The sequence below is a fragment of the Panicum virgatum genome, chromosome 9K (genome assembly GCF_016808335.1).
Source record: "Panicum virgatum strain AP13 chromosome 9K, P.virgatum_v5, whole genome shotgun sequence".
Classification (NCBI taxonomy): Eukaryota; Viridiplantae; Streptophyta; class Magnoliopsida; order Poales; family Poaceae; genus Panicum; species Panicum virgatum.
This window is the reverse complement of record NC_053144.1, coordinates 69,435,093-69,455,993: the sequence shown is the minus strand read 5'-3', so window position 1 is coordinate 69,455,993 and position 20,901 is coordinate 69,435,093. Positions and strand designations below refer to the sequence as shown.

At 51.6% G+C, this 20,901-nt stretch overlaps 3 protein-coding genes across 6 annotated transcripts; all 3 read right to left on the bottom strand.

The window, feature by feature from the left end:
* Positions 1 to 5,062: 5,062 nt before the first annotated feature.
* LOC120647474 (anthranilate phosphoribosyltransferase, chloroplastic-like) lies at positions 5,063 to 9,068 on the bottom strand. Its single transcript, XM_039924281.1, has 9 exons — positions 8,650 to 9,068; positions 8,385 to 8,546; positions 8,213 to 8,296; positions 6,853 to 7,041; positions 6,363 to 6,453; positions 6,164 to 6,223; positions 5,827 to 5,945; positions 5,415 to 5,549; positions 5,063 to 5,319 (listed from the first exon to the last, which is right to left on the bottom strand). Exons 1-9 carry the CDS (start codon positions 8,971 to 8,973, stop codon positions 5,308 to 5,310), a joined length of 1,176 nt encoding a protein of 391 aa, XP_039780215.1. The 5' UTR covers positions 8,974 to 9,068; the 3' UTR covers positions 5,063 to 5,307.
* A 738-nt stretch (positions 9,069 to 9,806) lies between these two features.
* LOC120647473 (C-terminal binding protein AN-like) lies at positions 9,807 to 17,820 on the bottom strand. Its single transcript, XM_039924280.1, has 7 exons — positions 16,479 to 17,820; positions 15,563 to 15,731; positions 15,306 to 15,436; positions 11,734 to 12,522; positions 11,596 to 11,643; positions 10,366 to 10,482; positions 9,807 to 10,220 (listed from the first exon to the last, which is right to left on the bottom strand). The coding sequence occupies exons 1-7, from the start codon at positions 17,064 to 17,066 to the stop codon at positions 10,146 to 10,148; spliced, it is 1,917 nt and encodes a 638-aa protein (XP_039780214.1). The 5' UTR covers positions 17,067 to 17,820; the 3' UTR covers positions 9,807 to 10,145.
* LOC120647475 lies at positions 17,598 to 20,896 on the bottom strand. Of its 4 annotated transcripts, none has more exons than XR_005664816.1 (9): positions 20,523 to 20,891; positions 20,361 to 20,413; positions 19,918 to 19,977; positions 19,523 to 19,600; positions 19,154 to 19,283; positions 19,020 to 19,072; positions 18,656 to 18,805; positions 17,947 to 18,205; positions 17,598 to 17,843 (listed from the first exon to the last, which is right to left on the bottom strand). XR_005664816.1 is itself a non-coding variant. In XM_039924282.1 (8 exons), the coding sequence occupies exons 1-8, from the start codon at positions 20,836 to 20,838 to the stop codon at positions 18,059 to 18,061; spliced, it is 987 nt and encodes a 328-aa protein (XP_039780216.1). In that variant the 5' UTR covers positions 20,839 to 20,896; the 3' UTR covers positions 17,859 to 18,058. The 4 variants fall into 4 exon arrangements, 2 of the variants coding, with proteins under 2 accessions (XP_039780216.1, XP_039780217.1); XR_005664815.1 differs by having other exon boundaries at positions 17,967 to 18,205; XM_039924282.1 differs by lacking the exon at positions 17,598 to 17,843 and having other exon boundaries at positions 17,859 to 18,205; positions 20,523 to 20,896.
* Positions 20,897 to 20,901: the final 5 nt, after the last annotated feature.

Genomic DNA, 20,901 nt, shown 5'->3' with positions numbered 1-20,901 from the left:
AGCCAGTATGTCGGTCTTGATGATAGGCCAAGCAGATTTGTAGAATTCTGCGGTGAACCCATCAGGCCCCCGCGACTTGTCGGCCGGTAGAGACTTGATCGTCTGCCAAACCTCCTCCTCGGAGAAGGGGTACTCTAAGTGGTTGAGATTGGCCGGCTGGATTCCTAAATCCTGAAGATTTAGTGTGGCACAATGTTGTGGAGCCACACCTAAAATCCCGGAAAAATGGCGAAACAGCATGTCAGCCTTCTCATCGTGTGAGGTTGCCAATCCGGAATCATCCTCGAGCTTCGCGATGAACTTCCTCTTGGTTCTGTGGCTTGCTTGCAGGTGGAACAGCTTTGTGTTGGCATCACCCTCACGAAGGTATGTGATTCTGGAGCGCAGTCTCGCGATAGTCCGCTCCAAGGAGGCTAGCCCGAGGCACTTGCACTTCAGCTCTTTCCTTAATTGGTGTTCCTCGCTGGAGAGTTGTCGCCGATCCTGCGCGCCATCGAACCTGAGGACCAGCTCCTTGGCTACAAGAAGCTGCAGCTTGATCTGCCCAATGCGTCGTTGGCTCCAGCTTTGGAGTTCCCTGGCTGTGTTCTTCAGGAGCAGATCCACGCGCTGAAAAGGATCAGTGATGTTGTCTGGGCAACGCCAACCACGCTCAACCGTGTCCAAGTAACCCGGTATCTTGAGCCAAAAATTCTCAAAGTGGAACCGGCGCTTGGAACTGAAAGCTGCGTTCAGCGCGAGGTGCAGGGGGCAGTGATCAGACATGTCAGAGGAAAGAGCCTGCAGGAAACAAGAGGAAAACCGCAGCTCCCAGTCCACGGTGACAAGCACGCGGTCCAGCTTCTCAAGGGTTGGATTCTCTCTTTCGCTACTCCAGGTGAAGTAGCGCCCATGGAGAGGCACATCCTTGAGCTCCATCTCGTCGACGAATCTATGAAACCTTCCCATATTCCGACGGTTGAGATTCAAATTGTTCTTGTCGGTCGCGTCCAGGATGAGATTGAAATTGCCGGCAATCATCCAAGGACAAGAGATTGAAGTTTGGATCGAACGGAGCTCATTTAAGAACTCAACTTTGTCCGCATCCGGCTGTGGCCCATACACACCTGTGAGACACCAAGGTTCGGTGCTGTCATTGGCTGTCAGCAACACGGAGACAGAGAATTTCCCCACGCTCAACTGATACAAGGAGAAGTCTGGGCTGCGGCAGGCGATCAGAACGCCGCCACTAGCGCCCACGGCCGGTAAGTAGGAAAAGCTCGAGAAACCAGCTCTGAGCATCTCATTGATCATGAAAGAGGAAATTACACTGAGTTTAGTCTCTTGGACGCACACAACGGACGCGTTAGCATCCCTCACGACCCCGCGCAGAGCGTCACGACGGCTACTGCTATTTAGCCCCCTGACGTTCCACACGAGCAGGTTGCAGTTCTGCTGATCCATGGAACTAAGCAACCTGTGGCGCGGCTGAGGTGCGGCTCAGACGGCTACGGCGTCAACGTCAATCTGCATGGCTGCAGTTGACAGCTCCTCGTCCGAGAGCGCCTGGGCCACTGGGAACAATCACGAATGGCGTCCAACTGCTTCTTCTCCAGCGGCTTGTCGAAGAGCTTGTCCAGTTTCGTCTTGGCATCGTTGGTTACTGGGTCACCATCGGCCAAGATGTCGAGCTTGCGCATGAGCACAACCTCGCCACGCTTGGACGGTCGCACCGACGAGTTCAAGGGTTGGTTGGCGATGCGGTTGCTGCGTCGCTGTGATTTCACAGGAGACACAGCCGAAGAAGTACGCCTCGATGCTGGCAATTGGGCGAGCGGAGCCTGAAGGGCGCGGCGAACACTGGCGATGAAGTTCGCGGTAGCAGCCGTGGCCGCCGCCAGGTCCTGATCCGGGCCATTCGCCGTCGAGCGCCTGCGAGTGGCACGGCCGCGGCCAGAGATGGGAGTGGGCCGGACCGGTGTCGAGGCTGGTGGTTGGCACGAGCGGCCTGCGTCGGGGGTAGTGTGCTCAACCGCAACTGGGCCGTTGTCAAGCAGGGGCACGGACGCAGCATGGGCCGGAGCAGAAGGTACAGCCACATCAAGGGCCGACTCCTCAGAGACAGGCACGCCCGTCAGCTCGCAGATAACCAGCTTAGTCACAGCTGGCTCCTCAGAGGCCGGCTCGGCGTTGGCTCCACACGTTGCAAGTAGAGGCGGCTCGAGGGTGAGACGCGTGGGGCCTGTAGCAAGGTCGAGGAGGAGCCGGCGGCAGGGGCGTGGGTGCGCCTTGCTGTAGGCCCGCCTCCGGTACAACCTAACGGAACGTGGAGACAAGGCAGCCGCCAGAACCCGACAAGGAGTCAGCTTCGAATTCAAACTCGCCTGGGAAAGTAGCGGTGGATCCGAGGCAAGGGAAGCAACGTGTTGGCCGCTGGGAGGCATCGTCGCCGCCAACGCGCACGCCGGGGCGATGTGTAGGGCGATGGATGGTGGAGCACCCACGGACACAGGCGAGGGCGAGTCAGAGATTCCCCCGACACTTCCGCTTTCCAGAAAGGGAAAGGAAGTTGTTGCAGGCTGGCCAGCCAGCTGCCCGTCAGTAGGGGCAGGTGGGTCGTGGCAGGCCCCAGCGCCCGCGTCAGCGCACGACATCGGCGGAGATTCCATCGGAGGCGTGTTGGGGGCCTCCGAGGCCGGCGAAGCTAGCGGCAGTGGTGGTGGGGAGGAAACTCGCGGCGGCGCCGGCGAGGAGACCAACACCGGTGACGGCGATCGCGGTGAAGCCAACAGCACCGGCAGAGGCGGTGACAGTGGAGGAGGCTCGCACGACGGCGGTGGTGGCGGCAGAGGCGAAGAGGACGGTAGTGCGGAGGCCACCTGCCGCCCCGTTGCCGTGGCCGCGTCAGGAGGACTGGAACCGTCAACCACGCCGGGTTGGCAGGGAAACCCGTGGAGGAGCGGGCCCACGCCAACAGTCGCCGTAGCCCCGATCAGGGTTACCGTCATGGCCGTCGCCGTCGCCGTCGCCGGGAGGCGGCGAGGGACTTGTCGTCGACGGCATGCGTGATCGGAAGTCGGCGGTGGACCGAAGGTGAATGAGGACAGGGTAGGAGAGCATCTCCTTGCTGCGCAGAGATGGGGGCAGGTTGCCGAAGATGACCTGGAGCTCCGTGTCCGGCCTCACGTGCTCGGCGATGAGCAGAGTGACGGTGCGTGGAATCCGACAGGGGTTGTCTGTCCAAGCTGTGAGCTTGAGCACAGATTGGTCGGATTTGTCCTCCGATGAGGGGGCCAACCTCTCGATCCAGCAGGACGACGAGAGGATCTTCCGCGCGGTGCGCAGACTCGCTGCATGAGCCGGGACGCCCTCCATCTCAACGGAGACCCGAAAGCGCAAGGAGACTGCCTCGGCCCGGACGAGGCGAGTCCAGGGCCGGAGGAGGAACCTGGAGGTAGCGACGGAGATCCACCCAGCGCGGAACGCACAATCGCGATCGGCCTGAGTGGCGAAGACGATGAGGAATTGCTCGGGGGAGAACTTCCTGACAGCCATGCCCCGGCCATCAATGCCGTTGATGCCGAGGACGGCGCTGCGCATGGCATCAGCGGTGACACCGGCGCCGCTCCCGTCAGGCGCCACCGCGAGCAGAGCCAGCCGGAGATGAGCTTCCACGACGTCCAGCTCGTCGCAGCGAGAAACGAAGCAAACCTCGTGACCCGGCCGGAGCGCCGGGTGGCCGGCGGGGAGGTCCTCATCCGAGAGACGAAGAGGCTCTGACGAAGATGGCGCTGGCGCGTCCACCTCCATAGGGGCCTGGGGTTCCACGCGGCAAGGACGCGCCTGTTTGCCATGGTGCTCCCAAGCACGATCATGACCAGAGCGAGTCGAGGACCGACCACGCCGGCGGCCGTGCGTAGAGGCCCCCACAGGGTGATGGGGTCCGGCCCCCGGCGACGAAACACGCGTGCGAGAGCGAGTGTAGCCCCGGAGGGTTCGCCCGTCAAGAGAGCGCCGGACGGCCCTGCCCCCAGAGCGGCGGTCGTTCCTGCTCCGAGACCGGGAGCGGGCGCGAGTCGCATGGCCACGGCGAGTGCCGCGACTCAGCACACGAACGTGGTGGTCGTCCCGTGCGCCACGGCCAGCGCCGTCGTCCTGCAGAGGAGGCCGAGGGGGCACTCCGAACTGGCCCCGATCACTCCCGGGGTGGTGAGGATGTGGCACAGGCGGCGGCGAGGGCGTCCTGCCGCGGGCGGCCGCGCCCCGGGGAGTGGGAGGGGTGGAGCGGCGAGACCGGACGATTCGGCGGCCGCCGCCGCCGCCGTCCGAGGCGGTAGGGCTCCTGGGAGAGCGCGGCCTCTTGCACTCGCGCGCAAGATGGCGGAAGCCGTGGCACCTGAAGCAGCGCGTCGGTAGACGACAGGTCGCCACCAGGTGAGAGTAGGAGAGACAATTGAGGCAGCGGCCGGCGAACTCCGGCGGAGTCCGCGGCCTCGACGAGGTAGCCGGCTCCTGCCGCTGGCCCAACCGCTGACAGCGCCGGCGGCGAGAGCGGGGACCACGCGCCTTGGTCCAGCCCTCCTCGTCGACAGCAGGCTCAGGGCTGGCCTCCCGCTGGAGAACGGAGGAGCGGGGACGGGGACAGGGCCGACCAGGCTGTCGCAGCGGGAGGCCGTGGAGCAACCGCGTCTGGCCGCGGCGCCCTCCCTGGCGGCGGCCAGAGCGTCCAGCCTCCTCCTGGCGCCGGCGAGGATGACCAGCGCGGGGCCCAAGCGGTCGAGGACCGAGCCAAGGGGCGGGGCACCGCCCGCAGCCAACTCGGAGGCGAAGGTCACGCGCCTGGCTGGTGGAGGCGAGCGCAGGAGCGCGTCGCGGTAGGAGGGGGGAGAGGTCTCACCATCGGAAGGGGTAGCATCCTTCCAGCGCAGATGCTTGCCGCGGCCGCCGGAAGGGTAGAAGGGCGTGGCCTCCGGGGAGAGGGAGGAACGTACTGGGGTCGTGGTTGCCGGACCCGAGCGGGACTCCGGCGAGGCGGGGCCGTGGGGGCCGGGGAGGGGAGGCGCTCCATCCGGGACAGAGGGAGTAGCATCCACACCAGAAAAATGTTCACTCATTCATGCATGTTAGTTTTTACAAAGCTAATGTGAAAATCCCAAGGTTTCTCTGAGATGGGGGGCATGAGGTTGCAACACGACAGATCATGAACAAAAAGAGAGAAGAAGAACCCAATAATACACGGATGACGGATGGACTTAGTGAGTCCTTATTTGCCACCATTCCTCACGCCTTATTCCAGAAATCCATCTGTTGCTAATCAACATTGCTCAGTCACTTGGAACTCTGTAACAAAGGGTATGTGAAAGGTGGTCATGCTCAAAGCTCAATGTTTAGCTCACGATACTTAGAAAACCCATTAGAAGCTAAAAGGTACTTACGTTCGAAATCTTTATCCAAGACTCAAGTGTATTAATGGCCTTTCCGGACCGTTGTGTTTCCTGTGCTAGTGCAACACCGTCATGTAAATTCTTGACTTTACCACTGACAAGGAGAGAGGCCGCGGCATTCAGAACCTGCATAACAAAACAAAAAATTAATCTAAGGGCATCTGGGGATCACCGCAAGCGCAGTCCAATTCTACCATTTTAAAACAGTTTTCTAATCTTCAATGGGTGTCATCAAACAGTTTTGAACAAAAATAAAATGACAATCAAGATACCAAATTTGCGTTGGCTAAGCTGTCAAATAAGATGTGGGGTATAGAACACCGAATCCATCAAGAAACATGCAGCCATTCTTGAGGAAGTATAATGCACAGAAACTGGAAAGAGATAGCTAAGGCTAACTTACAAGGGCATCTGCAATCGACCCTCTTTGACCAGCAAGAACATCTTGAAGAACTTTTGCGTTAAATGCTGGATCACCTCCTTTCAGATCTTCCAATGTGCAGCGAGGAATGCCAAAATCCACTAGATTGTAATATATAGAAAAGAGGTTAGATCAAAGAAAGTTACGCTGTTTCCCCTCATCCACTAGTTCGTTGATTTGCTTACTATATACTCCTATACTTCAGCAATCATAACATGGAAAAGAAGGCACTAAAATGGGCCAGCCCAAACTGTACAAAAGCACGCCCATTGAAATATACTTTTATAGCTTTTGAGAGAAAAGTAAGAAACACTCTTACATGGATCGAAGGGCATTTTTTCAATCTTTTCTGGAGTAACATCAAGGATATATCCAGGACCTGCAGCAATTAAAAATAATCTTCTGTCAAAAACACAATATACAAGTTGAAAAACAAGATACAAAGGTAACTGAGTAACCACAGCCATTTGTAGCAAAACAGTGGCAGCAACAGAGTGAAAACATTAGGAGTTGCATACCTAGTGGGCTTATTTCATCCAAACCCTTTGAATGGACAACCAATGCTCTCTTCATTCCAAATTTCTGTGCAGCCTTAGCCATCTTGGTAACCTATTGTAAAAAGATTACGTCGCTTTAGGTCAACGAGCATTGCATGGATTAACAGGAAAAATATAGAGCTTGTCAATGGAATAGTGAATTACTTCTATTTTGAAGAAAATTGCTGTTATATTTGTGTTCCAAATAAGTATCAGTAATATTTGCTAGCATTCGAGTTAACCAAAAAAAGAAAGAAAAGAGAAAGAGCATTCATCTGAAAGAGACTCAGTTTAATGGACTGACTGAAGCTTCCGGCCACTTTTATTTGATCTTATTTATATGATGATAATCATGGGACATGCAAACATTAAGTTATCACTTTGGAAATGGAACAGTAACAGATATGTCATGCTTGCTTGTATAACTTGTATAGTACTGCTACAAGAAAGGATGAGACAAATATATACTTACTATGTTCTCATGGTAAACACCAATAACAGCATGAGACACCCTTGCTGGATTCAGTAAAGGACCAAGGATATTGAACACTGTCTTTATTTTCAGATTCTTCCTCACAGGTCTGACAATTTTCATTGCAGGATGATAATTTGCAGACATCATGAATGCGACGCCCACCTCATTGACACACCGTTTAATACCCTTGCAACAGGAAAGACCGAAAGAGTAACAATATTAGCCCCCACCTGGCAGCAAACGTGAAGATTGAAATACAGTATATGAAGGTTGAAAAGTCAAGAACAGCAAGCACAATATTAGAATAGTAATAGGGGATAAGGAAACACAATATTAGAATAATAATAAATTCAAGCACTCAAGAGCAATGAGCATCACAAGGTTGGAGCAATTGACTATGCAACCATATAACACCCAAACAGTGAATCTGAACATAGCCGATTCAAATTAACTGAGCATGATCAATTTAAACTATCCCTCGATCATAGAATCCATGGTAGGGACAGTCATGTATGAGTATGTTGTAGTTGATGACTAGAGAGTAAGTAAAACTAGTATAGTTCAAAAGTTAAGCAAGCAGAAGTGTTATTAGAGATTTAGAAGTAGAAAACCTTATTTTCAATTAACAGAATCTTCTTTCAGGAAACATTTCACATAATAGATATAAAGTTATAAAAAAGAAGTATGAACTACACATGAGCAGTGGGCCTATAAATGTCAGTCGTGTTGTCAAATTGGGCATAAGTGGGAGAAAAATAACGGAATGAGCAGCCAGTTTGAAAAACTAAAACATCAAGAAAGTTCTCCTGACAATCGAACGAGCAGACATCTAAAGCCACAGCATGGACATCTCTGAATAAATATAATCAATGAGATTGCATTTGAACCTAAGACTAGGTGAAGCTCAAACTGTAAATGTAGAGGCATGTGGAAAGAAATTCATCAGCCTGAGGATGTGACTACTTGAATCACACGATTCTACCAGTGCGCGATATCCACATAAATCAATGTTTGTATACTAAGATTCCAAGTGTGTCTCCTTTTCCTTTTACACTAATAAGCAGGTGGTACGAAATCCTATCCAAAGGCCCCAATCTACATATCCATCATCGTGAAAACATCACACAGCACATTCTACTATTCTAGAGAAAAGTACTTATCTGTCTTTTCATTATCCTTGTCACTTATGTACCAGTTCATAGGTACTAGGAGTCTAGGACCCTAAGAAATGGAGAAGTCAAAGGACAATACAAAACCTAGCACTCGTGTAGTTGTGTTCCACTCCACCCCGGAACACAAGTTGCCATGGTGGAGCTAGATACTAGCAAAAAGTTGATGAAGATATAAGTGGCAGCACCTCGGGCCCAAGCTCGATGTTGACCCCCAGCGCCTCCAGCACATCGGCGCTGCCGCACGCCGACGAGCTCGACCTGCTCCCTTGCTGCACGACGAACAAACACCGCATCAGCGCCACCGGCCTGCATCTACACCCCGAATTCGATGACCCAAAAGATCGGAAAACACGATACCTTAGCGACCTTGGCGCCGGCGCCGGCGGCGAGGATGGTGGAACCGGTGGAGATGTTGACGGTGTCAGCGCCGTCGCCGCCAGTCCCGACAATGTCTACGGCGTCGTCCAGCCCGTCGACCCGGACGCAGCAGCTCAGCATCGCCTTCGCCAGCCCCACAATCTGAAACAAGGCGATAGCAAAGTCAGCCGGGCGTGCGCAGAGATCCAACCCATTCCTGTACCGAAATCAGCAACAGCAGCGCCGTCAGAGAAACCACACAGACCTCTTCGTAGGTCTCGCCCTTGGCCCTGAGGAGGACGAGGAAGGCGGCGATGCGCGCCTCGTTCTTCTCCTCCAGCAGCAGCCGCAGCGTGGCCTCCGCGTCCTCCTCCGAGAAGTCGGTCCCGCCGATCAGCGCCTCCAGCACCTTGTCGAAGGAGCCGATGCGCGGGGCGGGCGGCGCGGCGGGGGGCTGCACGGCGACGCGGGCGGGCGGCGGGACGCGGCGCGCGGGGAGGGGACGCGCCTGGGCCGCGCCGCGCCCGCGGAGGAGCGGCGCGGGGGCGAGGGGTTTGGGGGTGGCGAGCTTGAGCGAGGCGGCCGCCATGGTTGGTGGCTTTGGTGCCTGCGCGCGCGCTGGGGGCCTTCCTGGTGGATTCGGGGATGGATGGGAGCCGCTCTCCGTGACAAGTTTTATGCGCAGCGCCAGTGTGCAATTGGGATTTCAGAGAGAATTTATACGCCGATCCGAGCCCTGCTGCTCAGTGGTGCTTCGTGTGATGCGGCCGCCACCTACCTCAGTGCCATCGCACGTGCTCTGAAATTCTCTTTTTCGTTCATATTTGCGCGTGCAGCATGCTCATGCGGCGCCACGTATAATTCATGATTCATGTGTTCGATGTTGAAAAGGGAGTCTTGCCTCTTGGTTTCGTCTGTGGCAATGCCAACTTGTTCCTACCATCTTCTGGATCTAAAGGATCTCTGTACTTGCTCATCTCGTTTGTGACGATGGCGAGATCTTGCTCGCTTGCATTCTCGCGTCTCACGCGCTTCCTTCTAATTTATCTTATATCGTGTGGTTCGACTAGATCTCGATCTGTTGGCTGATGCTTATCTCAAGCCTGCCATCTGCTAAAATAATAGTAAGCCTCTTCAGATCAACCTGCAAGTGAATGGGCCGTTGGAAGAAAGGAGCTGTAAAACCTGTAAAAACATGGGAGGAGACACGCGGCCATTGTCTGTTCAGCAGCTGTCAAACTTGTCAACAGACGAAAGCGAAGCGGCGTTGGTGGGCTGACCTGTAGTCGCTGTGAAAAAGATCAATCACTGCACAAAATTCATGCGATGGGTGGAGAATTGTACGATGCCAGTAATTGCCCGGCGTCCAGCGATTTGAGTCTAGGTTGCCGGGACTTCCCGGCGTTCAGCGGCATCAGCACATGTCAAAATTTCCTTGTTAAAAAACAGCACCAGCTGTCTTCTGCAGATTGCCTGTACGCTTAACTCAACATCAACCACATTTCTGCACGTGTATTACTGACTGACAGAAATATGCAATCTTGCATCGTACAAGAGCGACAACTCACGCATCTTGGCATCTTGCACATCACATACTACCCAACGTGATGGGCACGTGATGTGCCTACAGCTAGAGGAGTTCCTATATCAGAAAACCAAAATTTGAGCACCTAGGAAGAAAAAGAAAATCGAAAACAAGCAGAACCAAACAGCAAAATGATCAGCGATGAGTTGTTCATATTTGCAGCTCCCAGCGTGTGGCTAATCAAGCCACCGAGTGACTCCATCTTCTTCACTTGCAGCTGCAAGGATCTCAATGCACACGTCCAAAACAGCCTACAAAAGAAAAAAAAATCAGTTGGGGAGCCGACTATTAACAATTTGCGACCTCCCAGGTTTCGAGGTTGCTACATAGTCAAAACCACTGATACCACTACATGTTAGTTTTCTTAAGAAGAATAGCAACTAGGAAGGAGCATACCGAAGGATTCCTGCAGTTGATAAGCTTACAACCCTCCAGCAAAGAGCCATCCAGCATCCAGCTCTCCCAAACATCGAAAGAGTGGCTTGCAAATACGAACTCCGTCTTCCTATTAATCTGTTAATGTATTAAAATACATATTCATAAGAACATCAGCAAACGCATGCATCAACAGAAAGGGTGCCTTCTCAAAGTTTTTTTACTAGCCCCAGCAGAATTTATTCTGAAACTGTAGAACACAGGGCTGGGAAAGGAAAGGATGGTACGGGCAGCAGACCCTCTTCGCGCATAACCACAATCACCCCTCTACTTGAAAGCTGATATGGTAAAAATCTATTGTATATAATACAACAACATAGCCTTTTGTCCCAAGCAAGTTGGCGTAGGCTAGAGATGAATAAACCCAAAAGAAACAAGGATAAGAGGAAACACAAAAAAAGACACAAGACATAAGGTAGAGATGAGGGTAAACAGAAACAAAGGTCATGGTTCAGGCAGATTGATTGCTAGTCTCCAAGCGCTCCTATCCATAGCTAATTCCTTGGAGATATTCCACACCTTAAGGTCTCTCTTAACTTATCTTATATAATAGGGGAATCCAAAATTTCAAGGCCCGAACTTGTGGGTGGAAGTGTTAGAAAGGCACTACTGACAGAAGTAGCAAACTGGTCAACATCAAATTAAAAACGAGGACATTGAGTAGGTAGCTGGGTCAACAAATTTCATACACGTGACTGTCAAATTTGGTATATAAAAAATATTTAACTGAATTATGTAGAATTTTCATAATTACAGTTCATGTCAAGAGACAACATAGCAGATTGTGTAATATCAGCTTCGCTTTTAGTGTCACACGTTTCAAAATTTATTTTCTAATTATATAACATATATTTACTAGCCTAGTAGTCAAGTCATAGATGGGCATAGACAGGTTTGGGTCGAGCTAAAAGAACCCGACGTTTTCTTGCCGATCTGAGCCGGGCCCAGCTGCAGGCTGAAAATTCGGGTTCAGGCCCGACACGGTGGATTTGTTCAGGTCGGGTTGGGCCTTTAGTATTTTCAGGTTCCGGATCAGAATTATCGGAACAATAAGCACAACACAACAGGCAAAAAAAATTTGGCCCCAGCCTCCCATTGCACTGGTCGGGTCAGGTGCAATCAAGCTGCTTTTGGGTGGGTCGAGTCAGGTAGTGCATGATCAGGTCTAGCCATAGAGTCGGAGAGATGTACCTGCAGTAGTTTACCGCCAGCAACAAAGGATCGTAGTCCCATAGTATCCTGAAAGGTACATGTCTTATCAGAGCCTGCATGTGCATAAAATTGAAGCGCACATGAAAATGAAAGAAAAGAGGGTGGCTATAACCATACCTTGTTTTTGAAACTAACTAGGAACTGAGCAGCAGGATCCCTGTTTGTTGCATTTGACACAACATCAAGAATCCATCCACCACCACCAACTACTCTCTGTCTCGCAACGTGGTACCCTGAATTATCTCTTGCTTTCAATGCTACAACAAAACCATGTTTCAGTTTATCAGGATACTTTCTACTGAGAAGTGCAGGCACCTTCTTCTCAGATGTTATTTCCATTGGTGATTCTGCAAGAGATTTCTGCTTGTATTTTGATTCCTCAGGAGAGGCAAATCGTGAACTGGAACTTACAACCTGGTCCCTGCTACTCATTGCAGTGTCATCATCTCTCCGAGAGGAATAATTACTGTCACTCTCTACAGCAGACAAGTCATCTGGTTTCTGTTGAGATCTGTGGTGAGCAGGCCTCTTTTTCCCTTTCTTTCCCGAACGACTACGCCTTCCTTCAGATCGGGAGCCTATGTTTACAGATTTTCCAGAAGCCTCAGGCTCTTTATGGTGGGATGTGGCTCTTTTCTTTCCGTGCTCCAGAGTTAAGTGGCTTTCGTCTGTTTCAGCATGAAAAATCTGTGGCAGGCTATCTTTTGCCTGTGTGTTTAGGTGATCATCTTCATTTCCAGCTTCACTTATTTCCTCATCTTCATCAGAAATTGCACTAGTTGGAAGAACACCATCAAAGAAAAACGAGTGCAACATAGTGATTGCTTTCTCTCTTATTTCCATCCACACTTCTTCACTGTAATCTGCACTCCGTGGAAGAATTAAAACATTTGGCATCTCCCTCACCTGTATATAATAAAGATTAGACCACTTTTCAGAACAAAAAGCAATGCAACCATAACAGTGAAAAAGAACACCAGCTATTTGTCCATTTTCTGCAAGGACATAATTATTAGCCAATTGAACAGAGAAGGTCAGTTGTAACACACATAACAAGTTCCCGATTGTTAGAGTATATTAGGGATATCTCTATATTAGGTAGATTAGGATTGTATCCGTATCCTACTAGATCTGTAGGAGAGGCTTCTTGCCCTCCAAGTCATGTACCCCTATATATTCAGCCCCAAGGCTCAGGCTAATACAATCCATCCATTACACCAATTCTATACTTCCTACATGGTATCACGAGATTAGAGTTTGAGATCCTAGGCTAATCTTCCGCTGCCCCTCTCGCACCCCGCCCTCCGCGAGCCGGCGGCCGTCCTCCACGGCGCACCTCCAAAGCGCCCCCTCAACGGCCTCCTAGCGCGCCCCCGGGGAGGTCGCCCATGACCTCCGCCGGGGGCAGCGCCCCTCTCCGCGGCGGATCAGTTTAATCCACCGCCAGATCGCGTCAAGCAGCAGCAGATTGGGAAGTACCTCGTCATCCGCAGGGAATCATCGACGACACCACCGTCCCGCGCTACCGTGGTGGCAGTCGCGGCCTCCTGCAGCACCCGCCTCCAACCCGTGCTGCCGTGGTGGCAGCAGGGGCTGCCGAGTGCTGCTTACGCTCGTCGCCGACGAACCCCCCTGGCAGCGTCCAGCTTCACCTCGTCCCTCCGCCGCCAGGCGCCACTGCCTCGCCGTCCGCCCTGGCGGGATCCACCGCTGGCCGCCGCCGCCTCTGGGCGGGGTCCACCGCCGCTCCACAGATCCAGGCGGGGATCCGCCCGATTCGGCGGGATCCGTCACCGCGCCGAACGGGAACCGCCTCGGTGTGGCTCCGCCCCGCCTTGCCTTCGCCCCCGGACCGGATCCGCCCCGCTCCTCCACATCGCCGCACGCTCAACCCTTTTCTTTGTCTTCTCCCTCTCTCCCATGGCCTTCTTGACCGTGGACGTGAGAGGTGGCAAGAGATAAGAGGATGAGGGGTTCTGCTACGTGCACCCGAGGTACTACACAAGCTGCTGCTGTATCAATTTTTCTTTTGCCCGATCAGAGATCGGGATTGCGTCGCCCACCGCCCGTCGACTTCGCGCCTCTACCTCGACGTCGGTATCGACTTCACCGGCCTCTTCTTCCTCTCCGACCCTGCGGCATGGCGAGATGGCCGGCACCCTAGGGGGCGCTCGTTTGTGCCGCCGCCAACATCGCCGCCTCGTCCGCACATCGACCTTCGCCGGCTCGTCGTCGCCTTCACCGATCGGGACGCCTTCACCGACTTCGCCCACCGTCGTCTCGCCTCACGCTACTCGGTCTGATCAGCCGATGTGCGTGATCCACCCGGCTTCCGTGACGTCCGTCCTCGTCGAGCGCGCCCTTCACCGAGCACGGAGGGCTGTCGTTGCGTCGCCTCTTCGGGCAGCAGTGGCGTTACCCCGTGGTCTTCTCCGCCGTTGCTTCCTCACCGCCGTCGACCACGTCCCCGACCTCATCGTGGACTCGTCGCTGCGCGCCCCGCGCATGGTCTTCGTCAAGCTGTACGAGTTCTTCACCGTCTCTTTCGAGCGCCGCCGTCGCGTCAACCGGATCATTCGTCCTTGTGCTGGAAAATCTAGGTTCCCCTCCTCGCTTCGTCTAGCACAACCACATCACCAGCGTCGCCATCTCGTCCCCGACTACTTCGTCTACTCCAGCAACAGCAGGCGTTGGCATCTTCTACCTCGCCTTCTTCTGCGCCTGCGACCACCATGGAGGCCTTCTCTGCTGGTCCCCCTCGGTGACGGCATCTGGTTGTGCATCCTCCCTTGCACGTTCGGTATTGGCAACACCGGTGCGTGCCCATCGTCCCCGATGCGTTCCCGAGCCTGGCAAGCTCGGGCATGTGTCGCCCGATGGCCTGACTGCTTCGACTTCGGCATCGCTCCCTCTACGACTGCCTCGACGCATCGTCATCTTCGTCTCCGGCGTCTTCTCCATTACGTCACCACCATGGCGCCTCCTCGTGCGCCCGCGGCTTCATGTGCGGCTACCTTGTCTTCGGCAACCTCGACATAGCTACGTCGACCACGCCTACTCTACATACGGCATCATCGACCATGGCTACTCGTCCTCACCTCGGCTACCTTGACATCGGCACAAAGGGCTATCATCTGCTTGAGCAACCTTGTGGTTTTTCACTCCAGCCACAGCATCTGCGGCGCACTGACCGTTGTGACTGCGGGGGGATGTCAGTTTATCGACTTCTCTCCAGTCTCACCGTCTGCGACGCTCCCGCTGTGACTGCGGGGGGATGTTAGAGTATATTAGGGATATCTCTATATTAGGTAGATTGGGATTGTATCCGTATCCTACCAGATCTGTAGGAGAGGCTTCTTGCCCTCCAAGTCATGTACCCCTATATATTCAGCCCCAAGGCTCAGGCTAATACAATCCATCCATTACACCAATTCTATCCCTCCTACACCGATTAAATGCCACTTTGCATTCTACCTCAACTGAGAATTTTAACTCTGAAACAATAAGCAGATATTACTAGGAGTATAAGCTCATTTAAATAATGAATCATTTCTCTAGCTTCAGAGAGGACCTTAGTTATAGAAACATCAGGAAAAGTATAATATCACAAATGATGAACAGTTTCAAATTAGATAACCTAATTCATCCTAAATAACCATTTCCAACCATTATGCTTCTAATTTGCATACCCATGCTTCCATCCACTGTGGACCTTCAGCACCATCCAATGCGCAACCAGCTATGGTACCATCAATCAAGAGCTGTTTGAGTGCACAGTCATCTATAAGCTGGCAACTACCAGTATTGACGATGAAAGCTCCTGCAGGATTCAAAATGATCGATGATATGATGTTATACAACTATATTGAATAGGATATGCTCTACTTCAGAGTTCAGACCACACAAAGCTCTGTTAATGCTAATAAAGATGAAAGGAAAAGTTTACCATGTTTTATGTGCTGTAGGCAGTCCGCGTTAAGTATGTGTACGGTGTCATTTGTCAACGCGCAATGCAGAGAAACAAGGTCACTTGCTGCTAATAAATCGTTGAGAGTATCCATTCTCCTCGCTGCAGAAGGAAACACAATAGAAGGCCGCTTTGTTTTCCCATCGGCCTTAAACAGATGTGCAAGAAGTCAGAATTCAAAGCAGTACTCTTAACTTACGTATTTGTTCAATTGAAAAGTGAGTTGGAGAGTAGCTCCATATCATGATTTTGTATCACAAGAAATAGGCTGAGAATATTAAGTTATGAACTTGGTGCTGATATCAATGATGTAACACAACCCTATTGCATTTGATGAACGATATTTAGTTTAACACGCATAATTACTCTAGGTTAATTATCATGCTGTCATCCCCTACTTCATGCCTTTCAGAAGTTGAAACTAGCAAAGTTGATTCACTGTTTGCCATATCATTAGTTCTTCTTTTATCATATGTCACTGCTGTTCACTTAACCTCGCTATCCATAGAAAAAATATACAGTTAGTCGCAGTCATATCCTGGTACTCGAACAGCCAAAAGTACTTAGCCTATACAGCAACCCCCTTCCAAATTAAGCAAGGGTGATATGACTTTCAGTTGTTCAGAATCAGATTCCAAGTTCTGGGAGTCCCATCTCCCTCAACTTCAATTTTACAAAAATTTGTAAGACTCAATGATCATAGACTCATTTTAGCACAAAACCGTACCCACTTGTGAGACACTGGCAACAGATAACATCAAGCAAAAAAAAAGCCCAAATTACCTAAACTAGCAATGCAAGCATGAGGATCCAAAGTTTTAGAACCGTGCAGTTAATAATAGAAACTAATAAGTAGATCAAACAATAGAAGCGTAGGAAGTTCCAGATCCGTTACCGCGTAGCGCGGATCAAAGTAGAGCACGCTCATCCGAAATGCGAGGCTGCGGGTCGCGAGGCAGCGGGCGGCGGCGGACCGGCCAATGATGCCCAGCACGAGTCCACGGCAGCGCCGCATGCCGCGGCACAACGGCTGGGCGGAGCCGAGCCAGCCGGCGGCGACCGCGGCCGGGGCGGAGGAGGCCTGGCGCGACAGCAGGTGCGTGCGTCGGAGCAGGCCGAGGATGAGCGCCATGACGGTGTCGGCGACCTCCTCGGCGCGGTTGGCGTCGACGTGCACGAGGCGGAGGCCGAGGTCCGCGGCGACGGCGGCGTCGGCGGCGCGGTCCGCGGAGCCGAGGCAGAGCAGCAGCTGCCAGGGGCGCAGCCGGCGCTGGGCCGCGCGCGGGAGGAAGGCGAGGGAGGGGAGGAGCACGGCGGTGGCGGCCTCGACGCGGCCCGAGGCGACGGCGGAGAGGGGCACGTGCTCCACCGCGGCCACGCCGGCCAGCCCCTCCTGCTCCAGCGAGGGGTCGTCGAGGCAGTTGAGCGACACCACCAGCGGCTGCTGCCCCCCGCCGCCGCTGGGCGCCGGCGAATGGGCCATCCTGGCAGGCTGGCTCCGCTTGGGGTTGGGGCGGCCGGATCGGGAGCGGGGCGGGGGGCGAAGGGCTATGTTGCGTGGGTTTTGGACCAGGACTTCCGGCGCCGGACTGGGGCCTTTGCTTGCCCCTTTGCTTCGGGGGGAGGCGCCAGGAGGGACGAGGACTGCCGGTGTCAGAGTGGTAGCCCCACGGAGCCGTCGGATCTTGTAGCGTCCCGAGGCTGCGCTCGTGCCTCTCGTGATGCGGTGCACGGTAGTTACGCTCAACTGATTGTTCACGGAACATTCCTCAGCGGCTACTGGTTAGCATCGTGCTTCGTGGGAGGCCTGGCTGCCGCTGGGCGCCCGCCCGCCCGCGATAGAAGCACGGCCGGCCAAGTGACCATCACGGAGACGTCGAGGGAGGTGGCGGAAGCAGAGGGTGATACCAGATACAGGCCAGCAAAGACCGAGATGATAGGGGAGTTTCAAGCAGAAATGGCAAGTAGTGAAGACCCCATCATTCACTCCAATTTCAAGCAGAAATAGCATGCATGAATGCTAGAAGCAGGAGATGGCAGAAATTGCTTTGTGCTATGGGCTCCAATCTTCTTCCTGCAAAACTTGTCTTGACATGCCCAATCTGAACATTTTGTCTTGGGATACTCTCAAGATTCTCTCCCATGGCTGTGCTGTACAGTACTCAATGGTTCAGTAACAAAACTAATCCGCATTTACCTGTTCCGCTGGTATCCCCATAAACATCTGGATTCAGCTTTGCTTCAGATGCCATAAACACACCTTGGAGTAAAAAAAGATGAGAACGACAGGAATTTCAGTGTGCCTGATGGCGCGCATAGTAGGCAAGTAGATCCAGAAGTGAAGTACAGTGGATGGCACCCACCGACAGCTGAACTTGCTCACCAGAAATCAAAGGAGCATGGAGAGAGCCAAAGAGGTCATGGACAAGTTGCTGGAGCAATTAGGTGCAACTAGAAGAAAAGAAAATGCCGGCATCATGCAAGCTCGCAAGGCACCCATTGTTTCACTTTCGTGCTTAGCTCACTAGGAACTGAGGCAGACCACTCATCCAAGTCTGGAAGAGGACCCGTCATAGCGACATAGTTTACACTCTCATTCTCCGATAGCCTCTTCCAGTTTAGCTGCAAATACACCATCATTTCATTTCAGTAAAACAGTCTAGAGCAAGCTAGTGACATAAAAAATGCCCCATAAGGATAAACGACCAAAACAGGTGGCAACATAACTACCATCCTATGTTAAAATTTACCGCATGTTGCTCAAAACTTTTTGACTCACACAAAATAGATATTCAAAGATCACATGGTTACCCATAAAATCTAATAAGATATCACTCACAAGTAAATGGTATCCATTACATTTGATGCAGATGAAAGATGATAACCCGTACAAAAAAAATGGATGGAGAGGAAATATGAATATATGATATCCGTACAAAACAACAAGCACAAATTACTTCATAATTTAGAAATCTTGGCTGAAAATACTCTAAGATCAGGTAGTAACAGTTGAAAATAAATAATTTTGGTAATTGAAGTGCAAATGAATATGGCCGATGAATTGCATCATACCTGCCCGGGAAATGCAGAACATAGTGCTTTAACTGTAGGGTTTTGAACCCAGGACGATGAAAGAGATTCTTCAACGTCCGCTCCACCACAATTAACCATAATTCGACCACCTGGCATTAGCTTTTTTGCAATTTGCAACCAAGTTTCAACCTGTATCAATATTTAAATAAATCCATCACAGTGTAAAAGTTATGGTAGTTTATCGATAGTCCAAAACAGAGCTACACATTCTTAATACATGATTCATAAATCCATTACATGGAATTGAAAGTAATTCTCAAAGCTAAAATTTTGATATGCGAATCATCACGGGATACAGAACAATAACAAAATTTAAGCCACAGAGATGGAAAACAATATTTACTTCTTGCAGCTGAGGTATGACCTTTCCATCACAAAACAAATCTACAACAATTCCTGCAGTTCGGAGTTAATCACACATATCAAATTATGTATTTGAAAAGTAAGGCGTTAAAATGCATCAGGTTAGTTATTCACCAGCAAATCCTCCTTCTACTGTAGCTGATAGAGAAAGTGCGTCACCAATGTGCACGGAAAGTGAACCACCAGATTCTGTGGCCTTCTCTAATTCAGACATACCAAAAAACTGCCTTGACAAATCAACTATCTGCCATGAAATACGATCAGCTTTTTCCAATATGAAAATTGGGTACATGAAAAGCATATGCAAGAGCCACAGTAGATAAGGCCACAAGATAAGTTTACCGTATATAGCAAATGATAGATTACTAATGTTCTTGTGAGAAGTCGATAGCATACGTTCACATGATTGAAATTGGTAAGTTACCGGAACTTCAAACTTTGTGATTAATAAAAAAAATGGTCACCAATGAGAAGAGTTCTCACCATAGGATCAATCTCCCAGCCAACGAGTTGCAACCAAGGCCAAAACTTTAGCATCAGATGTGCTGCAGTCCCAGCACCCTGAAAGAACCAAGGAATTGAAGGTGAAGAGTGTGTGAAGACTGAAGAGTGAGTATTTGCGCGTGTGAAGAGAGAGTATAAAAATACAGAGGGTGTGGTTTTGCTTTTGCCTAAAGAAATTATTTATGAGCATATGGAGTACATGATGCGAGTTTGATTAGAAATGGTGAATCGTCATCAGAAGAACCGAAATATGTTTCCCAACCCCCTAGTATGCATATTGTTGCCTATTGCATCGTAGCTTTGCGGGAAGAATATAGAGTATGACTTAAAAGCTAAAGTAGGTTGCAATTGTCCTCATGGAACAAGTGATTTACCAAACCTAGGAGTGCAACAGGACCAAGTGGAACAACCGGTGGCAGGCTCACGAACTCATCCTGCAAGGGAAAAAAAACACATTAATTAAGCACCAACATCTAACAGAAATTCTAGGAAAGAAAAGGAGGCAAGCCAAAGAGTTGAGAAAAACATATAAATTTGTTCAAAGAGAAATCCCTCGCAAGCTTTATATGCACGAAACTGTAAAACTCCTCAAAAGCTTTTACATATGAACAATAGGCGATACTAGAGCATCAACAGAAAACATTAGTGCTATTCTGATCAAGTGCTTAATGTCAGATGAGTGAAGATATATGCACGTCATCAAGTATCAGATTTTCATGTCTATAAGGGCTTGTCGGTAAAAACGGTAGAGCAATCTTTAGTGAATGGTGGTAATATTCAGGTAAGTTTAGATGATTAATTAGCCAAGTGTACATACCCAGTAGGAGTTTGTCCAAACAGTGGTCTTGGGGAGAACGCTGTGGATATTCTCTGCACGACACAACCAGACATAGAACTCCAACTGATCAGAAAAACCTATCCAAATTTAATTCAATTCGTGGCTGTTGAACTGAGTAGGCAATTAACCACCCATACGTACTGTTGTGGTCCAGGACGAGGTATCGCGCGGCGGGCGAGTCGATGACCAAGATGATCTCGTTGAACTCGCTTCGGTTGGCGGCGAGGAGGTTGAAGTCATGCGGCTGCTCTTGCGGCGCTTGCTCCTCGGCGGCCGGGGGAGCGGGAGGGGCCGAGACCTCGCCGGCGCCTCCGTCCGGCGCGCAGTGGAGCCGCGCCGTGCGCGGTGGGCGGCGCTGTTTCTGGGGCTGGTGCTTGGCATGGAGGCGGCCGCCGCGGCGGTGACGGAGGAGGTGGCCGCTGTGCGGGGAGGCTGACAGGGGCGTGACAGTGGCCATTGCCTTGCCGAGGGGATGGATGAGAGTGCGCCACTGCGGGATTGGGGTGGGTTTGCGAAATCC